Below are 12,956 nucleotides of genomic sequence, written 5' to 3' on the forward strand. Positions count from 1 at the left end.
AGTATGAGGACAGATGAAGAGACAGAAGAGTGAAGTATGAGGACAGATGAAGAGACAGAAGAGTGAAGTATGAGCACAGAGAAAGGTACAACCTAATTAGGTATGAAGACAGAGGAGGAGACAACCAGTTTGACATTGGGTTTGTAACAGTCTTTTCTCACCTCCTTTGCCCTCAGATATTCACTCTGGGATACCTCCAGACGAGCCCTAATATGTTCACAATCTTGCTCCTTAACCTCCAGTGCTGGGGAATGATAATGTGACTTTTTATTCCCTTTTAAGGGACGGAAAATAACTGAAATTCCCTAATATACCAGAGATAAGTTACAACCCCAACCTGTCCCAATACAAACATTCCCTTAAACTTCCTTCCCATCCATGATTACGGAAATAAGACAGGTCACATGACTCACCGCCCTCTGCTACTTCCAGCCTCTGCACACTTTCCACCAGCTCAGAGTTCACAATTTGTGGCAGGAATTCCCTCATTTGCATCACCTCAGTGGTCAGACGCTCCAAATCCCGCCTCCTCACCAGGACAAACTCCACCTCTGAGGAACTTGACATTTGGGAGAGCAGACAAATAAAGACAGCTAAAGCAGAAGCCTGTGTGTAACATTCATATCTGTGAAGAAGATTCTGTGTTAGTGAGGGCATCACATTTATATTAGTTCCTAGAATGGATAATAGGACAGAATTAATAATCACTGTTATGAAAAGTGATAGCAATGATTAATAGAGATAATGCCACAAAAGCCATAATGCACAGCCCCACATTTGGTGAAAATAAGCATATTATTATTATTTATTAGCACATCAACACAAACAGCTCATAACCAAGCAAAGTGGTGGAGTGGTGAGGTTTTTGGTAGTTTTGTAACCAAAGGACCCAGGCACCTTGAAGGCCTCACATCAGTCATGAACTCCTCTGTATACCAAAGTATTCCAGCATCAAATGTGAGGCCATTTGTGTCACAGCTGTGGATTGGATTCTGCAGCCGGACCTCAATCCCATCAAAATGCTGTGGTGGGACTATATTTGAGCAAATGCTTGCAAACCTTAATGTTGTGAAGAAGAGTCGGCCACAAGGATGTGAAAGACGGATAACATCATCCAGATAGCGATACAGCTAAAGGGGCTTCTACAAGCTATTAAATCGAGGGGTGTACTTAGTTTTTTACACATCAATTTGGCTTTATGTTTGGTAAAATTTAATACAACGGGATCAGTTGTGTGAATTTAGATTTCAATCATTTTAGAACCTGCTAAGGATGATCTTTATTATATTCACATTGTAAACATACAGAAGGGATGCTTTCCTTTTTACAGAATGAGAAAAATTTCTCTCCCCTTCCATCTTTACCGCTGCAGTAACAATTGAAAGGGAAGCGGACAGCATCCTGCAATACTAACATCATATACCAAAGGTATCTTCTCCTAGTATGCTGGAGTTCACGCATTCCCTCAGGTGAGTTCAGCATTTGTTTGTTCACATTTCTGATTCTGTAGTGTGGGATTGTAAGTCATCACAAAGAAGAATGAATATAGAAGATGGCGGACACAAAAGAGAGCCCCAAAAAGTTAGCAAAAAACAAGGCAAAGCAGGAAAATTATCTGAAGCCTGTCAGTAAGAAAAGTAAGTGATTTCCCTTTTAAAACTTTGGAATTGAAGAGGGTGCACTTTCTTTTTCTCATACTTGTATTGGGGGGTTGTATAGTACAGATCAGTAAATCTCCTGACACACCTCAGCTTCTGTCTTTCCGTTGTCAGGGCGTCACTAATTTCTCTTATGTCTCCTATATTTCTAATTGGTGGCCATGTTTGTTGAGTCCTCACCTATTAGCTGGTGGAAGATTGTCTTCAGGAAAATGGCGCCCTGCTTATGACAGGAAGAATCGTAAACGTGTCGGGCTCTTCTATATGACGTCATTACCTGGCGACTAAGAGCGTCCAACGTGAGAGCAGCATGGCGGATCCGTGTGTGCAGCTTGCGCAGAGACTGGCTGGAAATGATAAGAAAAGCCGGGACCGGGCGCTACGAAGATTACGGGCTTACCTGCGGGAGAGGAGCCGGGATGGTGAGGAGGGAGATGCGGGAAGTTGGGGGTGTTTGGGCAGTTGTTTGTAGTTGTGAATGAGTGCAGGGGAACAGGATTTTAGGGGAGGTGCATGGAAGTCAGTAGGGCAGAAAGTTTTGAGTGTTTGTGGAATGGTTATGGGGGGTTTGCAATAATTATGGGGAGTTGTATAAATCGGTGAGTGTGGTGGGGTTATGGAAGTAAAGTGAGCAGGTTGTGGTAATGTATGGTATTACTCACATTTTCTGTGGTTGCAAACAGGCGAATTTACATCTGATGAATTCAGCAAAATCTGGAAAGGCCTTTTCTATTGCATGTGGATGCAGGACAAGCCAATTCTTCAGGTAATGAATTTCAATGTTATCTTAGCTTTAAGGAAATGGGGGTGAATTTGGGAGGGACAGTGATTCAGGATAAACCAATTCTGCAGGCATTAAAGACCTGTTTTCTCAAAGATCCTCTTGTGGTTCATGGCTTTGGGGGGTCAAGTGTCTTTCTCTTTGATTTACCTGATCTCCTCTCTGCTGCAGGAAGAACTGGCACGGAATATGGCACAGCTGGTTCACATTCTTCACACCAGAGAATCTCGTGAGTTTTTTTACCATCTTGTATTGCCTGTTGTTTCTGTCTCCTCCGCATCCCTATTGACTTATGTATCCTGGTTTATTCTCCTTTCCCCGCTGTCCAATGAGCCATTGTTATCCTAATCTCTCCATTTTCCTCTATAATCTCCATTCTCAGGAAATCTCTTTCTCAGAGCATTCTGGCAGACTCTAAACCGTGAGTGGAATGGGATTGATCGCCTCAGGCTGGATAAATTCTACACCGTAAGTTAGCTGTGGGAAGAGTGGTGTCAGTTGCTCTCTTGAATGATAGGGAGATTGGTTCTGCCCTATTTTCAAGGAAGGGGGGAGGAGTAGGCAGTAGAGGAGGAAAGGGAATGTTTTCCTGGTCTACTGTCATATACCAGTTCAGCATTTAACTTCTGCTCAAGTTGTATTTAGATTGATAAAGTTGGCAAAGTTTCCTTTGAAAAGCTAATGCTAAATCTGTTCCTTGCAATCCTTAAATTTTATTTTTCACCTAATGAATTTGGGCACATTTTCTCATGTATCACTTGAGTGGGATTGCATTAAATAATGGCTAACGGAGAAAACGGATGGGAGAGTAGCAAAGACTTCTATGATCTTTAACTTTATTTGGTTGGTTTAGACTATGTACACACGTTAGACTACTGGCTAGGTGCTGATATTGGACAAGAATCTGGCATGTGTACAGCACTTATCGTCCGAACAACCGTAATGCAAAGAAAGGGGAGAGAGCACAGTGGGGCTGTCGCTCCTTCATTTTCCCCCTCCCCTTTCCATAGAGCAGAATGGTGCTGTAAATACAGAGCTCGTTCATGCATTGTGCAGTCGTTTGTTGTTGAAAAGGATCGTGAGTGTAGCCCTTAAAGTCAGATGCAGTCCAGAAACTGGAACCTATTAAGATGATTAGCTGTGGTTCCATAGTTCCCTCACAAGGTTTAGGGGACGGAGAAGGAAATATAACACCAAGATATATTTTTACTGTCTGTGTAGCATTAGATTGTCAGGTAATGTCCTAAGAATTCAACAGAAAGTTAAATTCCTTTTTTAGGTTGGTTTCCCCATTGCAAGATTTACTGCTGTCCTTAAGTGGATAGTGCAGCCTATTGCCCAACTTCTGTATATATATTGTACTGCAGGCTCCTCATTGCACCATGTTAGCCTCAGTCTATCAGTCCTGGAACAATGTTGTAGAGGATAAATGTCTGACCTTTTTTTTTTTTTTCTTTTCTTTTAAAGTTGACTCGATTTGTCCTTCATCAGTCAGGACAACTGTTAAAACAGTCTGGCTGGGAGGAGAGGTAAGTGTATGGGATATAGGTATTTAGGCATGTAAACATTTTGAAAATGACCAAGTTTTAGAATGGGGCAAAAAGGCGGTTTAAGTGTTATTGAACATTGCTTGGTTGTTGGTTCAAAACGGGCTGCTTTAGGTATATTAGAAACTGCTGATCTGCTGCTACCAATCCATCCACGCCAAAACAACAAAAGATATTGCTACTAAAGCTATTGACAACTTGTGCAATATATGCACTGCCTTTTTTCACCCGATGTTTTAAACTTCCACCTAATTCTTAAGTCAAGAACCCCATTGGCTGTCAGTACCAAATTCACATACGTTTCTACATAGTAGTCACAGACGGTACTGGTTATCTAATTCAGATGTCCGATTACACTAAGTGTTAAACTATTATTTACCACCCTTGGCTTACATACGGAACAACCTCTGACTGGGTACACCAAATAACGTTAACTAGAACATCCAACTTTCAAGTTTTGATTTTACCTTTCTTCACAAAATTGAATATTCACTGATGTTCACTATATTCCCATTTGGTCAAGGTTGTCAGCAACCTCATAAAGCGACTCAATTCCCTGAGGAAGCTCCTATTGAGGTGAAACGTGTTGGGAACTCTGAGATACTCCACAGAACAGTGTCTACATGAGATATTATATTGACCTGTTTTTTTATCACTTTGATGCCTAATTATACCACCACCACTAGCATAGAAGGTCTGTTAGGGTTAGGGTTTTCACCTACTTAAATAAAAGGTCTAATTAAGCCTGTCTTTTTCCCCGATAATCCCATCCTTCACTCTTCCCATGTTTCAATCCAGGCTAGGCCATATCTACACTATATACATAATTACCCCTCTCCCCTCTTTTTGTAAACAAGTGAAATGTATGCTCAGTTGGGTTCAGATCAGGTGACTTGGCCATTCCAGAATATTCCACTTCTTTGCTTTAATAAACTCCGGGGTTGCTTTGGCTGTATGTTTTGGGTCATTGTCCATCTGTATTATGAAATGCCTCCCAATCAATGTGACTGCATTTAGCTGGATGTGAGCAGACAGTATGTCTCTGAACACCTCAGAATTCATTCGGCTGCTTCTGTGTCACATCATGGATAAACACAAGTGTCCCAGTGCCATGGCAGCCATGCACGCCCAAGCCATCACATTGCCTCCGCCATGTTTTACAGATGATGTAGTATGCTTTGGATCATGAGCTGTTCCACGCCTTCTCCATACTTTATTCTTGCCATCATTCTGGTAAAGGTTGATCTTGGTTTCATCTGTCCAAAGAATGTTTTCCCAGAACTGTGCCGGCTTTTTTAGATGTTTTTTAGCAAAGTCCAATCCAGGCTTTCTATTCTTGAGGCTTATGAGTGTCTTGTACCTTGCAGTGCACCCTCTGTATTTACTTTCATGCAGTCTTCTCCTTATGGTAGACTTGGATATCGATACGCCTACTTCCTGGAGAGTGTTGTCACTTGGTTGGCTGTTGTGAAGGGGTTTCACCATGGAAATGATTCTGCCATCATCCACCACTGTTGTCTTCCATTGACGTCCAGGTGTTTTGGTGTTGCTGAGTTCACCAGTGCTTTGTTTCTTTCTCATGATGTACCAAACTGTAGATTTTGCCACTCCTAATATTGCAGCAATTTCTCGGATGGGTTTTTTCTGTTTTTTGCAGCTTAAGGATGGCTTGTTTCACCTGCATGGAGAGCTCTGACCGCATGTTGTCTGTTCACAGCAAAGTCCTCCACATTATTATTATTATTATTATTATTACACAGTATTTATATTACGCAGCGCTGTACAAAGTCCATAGTCGTGTCACTAACTGTCCCTCAAAGGAGCTTACAATCTAATGTCCCTACTATAGTCATATGCCAATAATGTAGTCTGAGGTCAATTGTTAGGGAGAAGCCAATTAACCTTACTGCATGTTTTTGGGATGTGGGAGGAAACCCACGCGGACACGGGGAGACCTGCAAACTCCATGCAGATAATGTCCTGGCTGGGGATCGAGCCTGGGACCCAGCACTGCAAAGGCCGGAGTGCTAACCACTGAGCCACCGTGCTGCTCCACATACAAGCACTCCCAAATCAATAATGACATATTGGAGGAATTGCCCACATCAGCCCATGAAATAGCCTTTGAGTCAAATGTCCAATTACTTTTGAGCCCCTGAAATGAAGTGATTGTGTAATAAAGGATTTAGTTCCTCACATTTTTATCTTTTTTGTTCAACCCACTGAATTAAAGCTGAAAGTCTGCAGTTCAAATTCATCTGAATTATTTCATTTAAAATTGTGATAATGCACAGAACCAAAATTAGAAAAAGCTGTCTCTGTCCAAATATTTATGGACCGAACTGTAATTTAAAAAAAAAACATTCACTGCCCTGAGGATTGCAGAAGAGCATCCATAAATGCACAACACTCCCAGCTTTGAAGCAGATGGGCTACAGCAGCATGAGACCACACCAGATTCAACTCCTGTCATTAGAACAGACACCTACAGGCTACAACTTGCTCAGACTCCCCAAAATTGCACACGAGAAGATTAGGACTCATCAGACCAGGCAACATTTTTCCAATTTTTGCTGCTTCTCTTGGATAGTTATGCTAAACTTTGGATACATCTTGCCTTATATCAGTGGTTCAGGCTGGTGGTATTGTGATGGTGTGTTTTGTTGGTACATCTTGGGACCATTGGTAGCACCTGAGCATTGTTTAAATGCCTACCCTAATGTTATTGCTGACCATGCCCATCTTTTTTTAGACTCCAGTGTATCGATCTTCTGCTAGCAGGATAAATGTACCTTGTCCCTGTCTCAAATCATCTCAAACTGATTTCTTAAACATGACATAGCTATAGTCACCAGATCTCAGTCTAATAAAGCACCATATGCAGAAAGGAGAAATTTGTGCCATGGATGTATCGCTAGCAAATTATTAGTAACTGCTGTCAATGTGAACCAGGAGCAATGTTTTCTTGAGCAAGTTTAATCTATGCAATGGAGAATGAAGGCACTTTTAAGGGCAAAAGAGGGTCAAACCCAGTACTAACAAGGTTTAACTAGTAAAGTGGCCAGTGAATCTAGGTATATCTGTAAATGTGGTGAGGGTGGAAAAGAACATGGAATATAGAATAGTCAGTGTGTGAAATATAGATAATATATTGGGGGGGGGACCAATGTCTTGGTTGCTATGCGAGTTTAGTGAGTGGTTGTATCTTGTGCTAACTATGCATATTTTTCCAGTATGATGGAAGAGTTTCTGTTGATCCTAGTGGAGGAAGTTCTTAAGAAAGAAGCTCCGAGTGGAGTTCAGCACCATCTGATAGACATCTATTTGGAAGAGTTAGCAAAGATTGGCTCCACAGAGGTAAGAATATGACTCCATTATCTGTAGACCCATATTGTTTATATTTTTCTAATGTGTTTTTTTTTTCTGTTTTTTTTTTCCTGGGTCACAGCTTACAGCTGACATGAATTCCAAACTCATTGAACCATTTTGTAAGATTGCTGCAAAAACCAAGGAGTAAGTATGATGGGAAATGTAAAACTCTTTACTATGTGACCTGCTTTAGCTGCAACTAAGCTGAAAGTAGTGAATATTATGAAATTTTCTACTGCTAATACTGGTCTTTCTGCTCTGAAAACTGTGAAGTCTGTCAGTAGTTTCTCACAATGTGTGGTGGTTTCTCTCCCTTGCTCCCTGCCCCCTTGGGTTTCACTTTCTGCAGTTGTCACCAGTCTTACTATTCTCTGACATATTGACACTCTCTGTGACAGCCCAATCCTCCAGCAGTCGGTGGTTAATGGGATATTTCAGATGATTCTGGACCAAGCTCCTTTCGCTATTGAAGATCTAATGAAAGAACTTGGACATGATCTAACCAATGACGAAGTGAGCAATGGTAGGCACAAATATTTTTTCGCTTTCACTCTGCCTCCTTTCAGGTTTCCTTTCTCCCCTCTTTCTTCTCTCTGTCCTTCTTTTTCCCATCTGACTCCTAAGCTTTCTCTCTGCCTTGCTCCCCCCATTTATCATTCATAATTCTTCTCCTCTTATTCTCCGTGGGTGCCACATCTTTCCTCTGACTTTTTTGCCTTTCTTCTCTCCCTTAATACTTCTGTCCACCCCTTTCCATTTTTTTCCAGTGCCTTTTTTTTTCTGCCTGCTCCTGATTTCCATGCCTTTTTTCTGTCTTCCTTCCCCCAACTTTTTGGTTTGTCAACCTTTGGATTTCTTCTTGCAGATGGTGGCTCCGGGTATGGGGGGCATTTAGGAGATGATGGACCTGTCCTGCAGGTGAGATGAATCAATGTAGAATATGAAAGGGTGTTCTTTATGGGGCAGATGCGGTGTGTCTTTTCAGCAATGCTTATGCAATATGTTGGGAATTGAGGTTGCCCCTTTTGCTTGGTAATTTAGAATTCCAGATGATATCAGACACAATCTGACCCTCATAAAATATTCCCCTGTTTTGTATGTGTTTTTTTTCCCCAGACTACTGCACTTGTCTGAATTGCCACTTAAAATTCTTACATACTTCCCTTGTCATGTTATTCTCATGTTCAATTAAAATTTACCGGTAAATGTCAGTTCCCAGGCCTTGAACTTTCAATTCTGATGCACCTCACACGGTTTAAATTCAGACACTGATAAAGTTTGTTTCCTCTTCCTGCTTTTAGTTCGATTATCAGGGCATATCAGATAGACTGTTTAGCCTTGCAAGTCGGCAAAACATCCCCACCCGCAACCGTAAAAGCCTCTACCGGCTAGTGAAAAGGTAAATTTGTTCTATGTGAATGCATGGAGGATTGTTCGAAGGCTCTCATACTGGAAGCACTTCATAATCTGATGGGTTTTATTTTTTTGTTTTTTCAGATTTAAAGATCTAGCGGAAGGTAAGTGAGTGTACTTCCCAAGGAAGCATTACCTTAATTTCTTCCCCTCCCCCATGCTGCTGTGGGCAGTCTGCTACCATGCACTCTGTCAGGATTCTCACGTCAGTTCCTCTTTATCTCAACTGTACCACTTTTATGTCTCTTGTCTTTCCTCTTCTCTGTTGTGCCCCCAGATATGTTTTTCATGCCCCTTCTGTGTTACACCAGCTTGCTCTGTTTGCCTTCTCTTTAAACCCCCTCCCCTATTTTCATACACTCCTAAATCCTTGTTTATTCTGTACTTTTCTATTCTCAGGTATCTTCCCACAGGATGACTTCCCAGAAGAGGTCTCCACAGATGAAGATGATGATGAATTCAGTAGTTGGCGATTCCGCAAAAGGCAGAAAAAATATCAAGAAAAGATGATGCTTGGTGAGTGGTGAACTTCACATATTACCAGGGTGCATCTGTATTGCTGGCCTTCTAGTTGTCACAACTGGCTGATTGCATTTTTGCTTTTTATGATAACCAAATAATTTGTTAGGACATTGCTTTGGATGTCATGTATGTAGTTTTCAGTATCAAATGTGGGTATAAGGGCAAAATTGGTGAAAGTGACAACTAGTTAATATAACTTATTAAAGTATGAAATCTAATGCCTAGATAAAAGGCATGCAGCCATCCGTTGCCTGAATTTTTTATTATTGGTCACTCTGGCTTTTTCTAGAAATGCAGGGCTCAAACACTGAGCCAGAAAAGAGGAAACGAAAGCGGGTGGTTTCAGCATCTGGAGAGCTGCTGGAGGATCTAGGAAAGGAGGCCTGTCCACCGGCTAAGAGGAAACGGAAAAAGAAAGGGTCCTCCTCTAAAATAGAATTGGACCACACACAACTTAACGGTAGTGCAGAGTCGTCTCCTTCTGTTAGGATGAAGGACCAAAGGATTAAAGAATGCTCTGTTATCACAGCTCAGCCTCATTGTTCTGGCACTGGCCACATTGCAGACACATCTGCTAAGACCCAAGTAAAGAAGAGGAGGAGCCGCCTGTTACGGCTCAGTCTAAGTGTTCTGCCTCTTCGAGGAACATTGCTGATGAAACGGAGGCGGGCTCTTGGGAGGAGCCGGGTAAGTGTCTGCAAATGGGGAATGCCATGAGGTGAAGAAGATACTGCTCCACCTTTTTAATATTAGGCTCACTTTGCAAAATGAGCAAGTTTACAGTCTTCAAATCTATGAGCAAATCTTTTAATTGACCTCTGTGTTTTTTCTTTCACTAGATAATCAATAAAAAAATGGAGACTACTTCAGTTACCCCACCAGTATCTCCACCAGCCAAAGTCAACTCCACCAGCCAGGATTTTGTTGCATTCTGCAAGTCGGAGCCCCCAAAACCCCGATATGTGAAAAGCTCAAAAAGTGGCATAAAGCAGGTAAAGTTCATAGTGGGAAGTGCCCCAGGCTGGTGAGCATTTCATGGGGTGAATTGGTGGGAAATAGTGTATAAATTTTGGATGTTCTATAGCTGTCAGCAAAAAAAGATCTGAGCTCTTGCTGGTTGCCTTTGCAGATCCAAAAAGACGAAAACTGCAACTCCAAGAAAGTCACCTTCAGTTTGAACAAGAACATGACAGCAGGTAAGTGAGATGGGCAAACTTGATATAATAAATCGAGACATTTTGGGGATTTCATTCATGGGTTTTCAGAGCCTATTGGTGTACTTTATACTGATGTATTTCTCCCTACTAGGAAACCACTTTACTGAAAGAAAGACAGAGGCAGTCTAGGTATTCTAGAGCACTTTAGGGTAGAGTGTTTCCTGCAGCTGTTCAAAGCATGGGTATCAAAACCATACAATCGACAACGGACCCTAATCTAATTTTGTCCGACACAGGCTGTATGATGAAAGAATGATTTTGATTTGTGGTACTTTTGGAGGTATAATAGAGAGGCATCTGTGTCTGTTACCAGAATAGCTAAATGTAGTAAGGTGGGAGTTTGAATTGATTAGGATGAAAAGAGTTTAAAGTCTGGGCCTGGTAATATGAGAGATATGATAGTAATGATCATGGACATGAACACCTAGGGGGGAAAAAGTTTGGCGTGCCCTAAACATTTTCAGGTATCACAAAAAAAAGTTTACCTTCACTTGGTGGGGAGCTAGACATTCCAAAAGCTTAGTGTCTGTTTGCTGTTATATGCAGACATTCTATGCCAGGGGTGTCAAACTCAAATACACAAAGGGCCAAAATTAAAAATTTAGACAGTCGTGGACCATCCTTGAAATTTATTGAAAAATTGAGGAAATTTTTCTTTCTCATTAGATATAAACCCCTTTCATATGGAAAAAGGTTTTGCTTCACAATCAATCTGGAACAAGCTTATTTAATTTTATTAATTTAATTGTGTTAAATAATAATGATATTCTTCTATGAAAATCCAACCATAAGAGTCAATGGCTTGGAGTGGCCCGCCGCTGGAACTCCCTCTTCATTGAAATAGTGCTGCTACTAAAATTCCCGGCATTATTTGTGTCTATCAAGCAGTCCAATGCAGGGCCAAACATAGGCAGAGAGCCCACTGGTCTATAGACATGAGTGATGGCAAGGAATTGTAGAAGCGGCGCTATTTCAATGCAAAGTATAAAACCTCTTTTTTATACTTTGTGTTTGGCCATGACTTCAGAGGAGATACTAATACTTTTTCTTCTCTTCTTTTGTGCTTCATTTTAGAGTTTAAACGGACAGATCGCAGCCTTTTAGTTAGTCCAACTGGTTCATCCAGAGTTCCTTTCAACCCAGACCAGCGGCCACAACATGGAGTCTTGAAAACGCCCACCAAAAGTCCTGTCCCCAGAGCACGGGCCTCAGATTTTTTCTAAAAGCTGCTGGATGCTTCATGAACACAGAATGGAGGAAAAGACATTGTACAAATGAAGTTGACACTCTGTCCCTCCTAATAAATTGTTCCTTTTATTTCTGGAACATATGTGTATACATAGGCAGGATATTCTCCTTTGGTTTTATAGTGACTATTCTGCATTCTGGTGCGTTTCATATTTCAGGACTTCACCATGGAGCAGTGCACATCTTGACCTTGTGAGCCCAAAACAGCCAGTCACATTCTTCATATCCAACTTTCTTTAAAAAGGAGCTTTGGAATGTGATCGTTTGTTATGGAGGAACACTACCCTTCTCTTTTCTTTACAAATTGACATGATATCCAAATGTTTTGTTATGTCAGGTGCCCCTTATTCTGCATCTTTACCTTTCCTTCATGTATACATCTTGTATTGGAGGTAGTAGATAAGAGCTGGGCTTGAGATCGAGTAAAGGTGACACCACATATAAATCGGATTCATGGAGAGTACAGTATGGTCATGGAGGTTTTGTATAAACTTTGTAGACCTAAAGGATAACTCTACATTTTACAGTCTGCCACTGCCTTGCCAGATTGTGTTTTTCTGAAGTGCAAGTAAAAACCTTTGCACACAATGAGTTTGGTAAAGGGAATTATGAGTTTTATTTCTGGAGATGAGCATCAAGCAGCAACATGAAAGTTTAATGGAAGGTGTCTGCCACTTTGGCAGTTTGATATGATCCTATGATGTATACAGTGTTTCTCATCAGCTGGTCTAATTTCATCATTATTTCTTACCTTAAATGCTGTATGATTGACAAGCCTAACCCTAAATCATCAGTTTATCACCAGCCAGATGTGTGCTAAAGAAAGGGGGGTTTAATATATTTAGGCTTTATTACTACTGAAAGCTTTATTTGAAAAAAAATACAGTATGTAAAAGTGGTGGGCAAGCAGTCCTTTGTATAGAAGGCTTACCCAAAGAAATACCAGTCTCAGAACTCACTGCATTAAATCAAAATCCTATATTCTAGTGGTGTAGATTATCATTCAGGATGGTTTGTAGGGAATGATCCTTACCTCAGGGGAAAATAATTTTATGACCTCTATACTATGAGTCAAAACAGCTACTGCCACACTTTCATGTATCTAATTAGGACCTTTATTAGTTTACAAAGGCATCTACACGTCCTACTGCTTCCTAACTAATGGAGCAATGGCACATAGTGGGGATGTGTTCTTTTGGGG

General features: G+C 41.1%; 2 protein-coding genes across 6 annotated transcripts in view; one reads left to right on the forward strand and one right to left on the reverse strand.

Annotated features, from left to right (window-relative positions):
* The window catches only part of HSF2BP (heat shock transcription factor 2 binding protein), a 9,694-nt gene extending 7,853 nt beyond the window's left edge, over positions 1–1,841 (reverse strand). The window contains exons 1-3 of one of the 5 annotated variants that reach the window (XM_072398521.1): positions 1,699–1,841; positions 414–559; positions 162–244 (exon numbers count right to left, since the gene is read on the reverse strand). In XM_072398521.1, coding sequence (XP_072254622.1) covers positions 162–244; positions 414–495 — 165 coding nt within the window. In that variant the 5' untranslated portion in view covers positions 496–559; positions 1,699–1,841. Of the gene's footprint in view, positions 1–161; positions 245–413; positions 1,347–1,414; positions 1,642–1,698 lie in introns of those variants that run through there. The other 4 variants (XM_072398520.1, XM_072398519.1, XM_072398517.1 and 1 more) reach the window with 4 other exon arrangements.
* Positions 1,842–1,946: 105 nt separating this feature from the next.
* LOC140321730 (ribosomal RNA processing protein 1 homolog A-like) lies at positions 1,947–12,343 on the forward strand. The gene is made up of 16 exons (XM_072398522.1): positions 1,947–2,080; positions 2,342–2,424; positions 2,611–2,668; positions 2,822–2,907; positions 3,907–3,968; positions 7,220–7,343; positions 7,435–7,499; positions 7,754–7,878; positions 8,221–8,273; positions 8,657–8,754; positions 8,853–8,872; positions 9,168–9,284; positions 9,580–9,977; positions 10,130–10,282; positions 10,420–10,486; positions 11,582–12,343. The coding sequence occupies exons 1-16, from the start codon at positions 1,969–1,971 to the stop codon at positions 11,728–11,730; spliced, it is 1,770 nt and encodes a 589-aa protein (XP_072254623.1). The 5' UTR covers positions 1,947–1,968; the 3' UTR covers positions 11,731–12,343.
* Positions 12,344–12,956: the final 613 nt, after the last annotated feature.

The sequence above is a fragment of the Pyxicephalus adspersus genome, chromosome 1, assembly GCF_032062135.1.
Source record: "Pyxicephalus adspersus chromosome 1, UCB_Pads_2.0, whole genome shotgun sequence".
Lineage (NCBI taxonomy): Eukaryota > Metazoa > Chordata > Amphibia > Anura > Pyxicephalidae > Pyxicephalus > Pyxicephalus adspersus.

Excerpts from the sequence above, each read along its gene's own strand:
- LOC140321730 (XM_072398522.1), top strand. The coding sequence starts at position 1,969 with ATGGCGGATCCGTGTGTGCAGCTTGCGCAGAGACTGGCTGGAAATGAT. Across the intron at positions 7,344-7,434 it reads CAAAGATTGGCTCCACAGAG|CTTACAGCTGACATGAATTC; the intron begins GTAAGAATATGA and ends CCTGGGTCACAG. Across the intron at positions 10,283-10,419 it reads CAAAAAGTGGCATAAAGCAG|ATCCAAAAAGACGAAAACTG; the intron begins GTAAAGTTCATA and ends TTGCCTTTGCAG.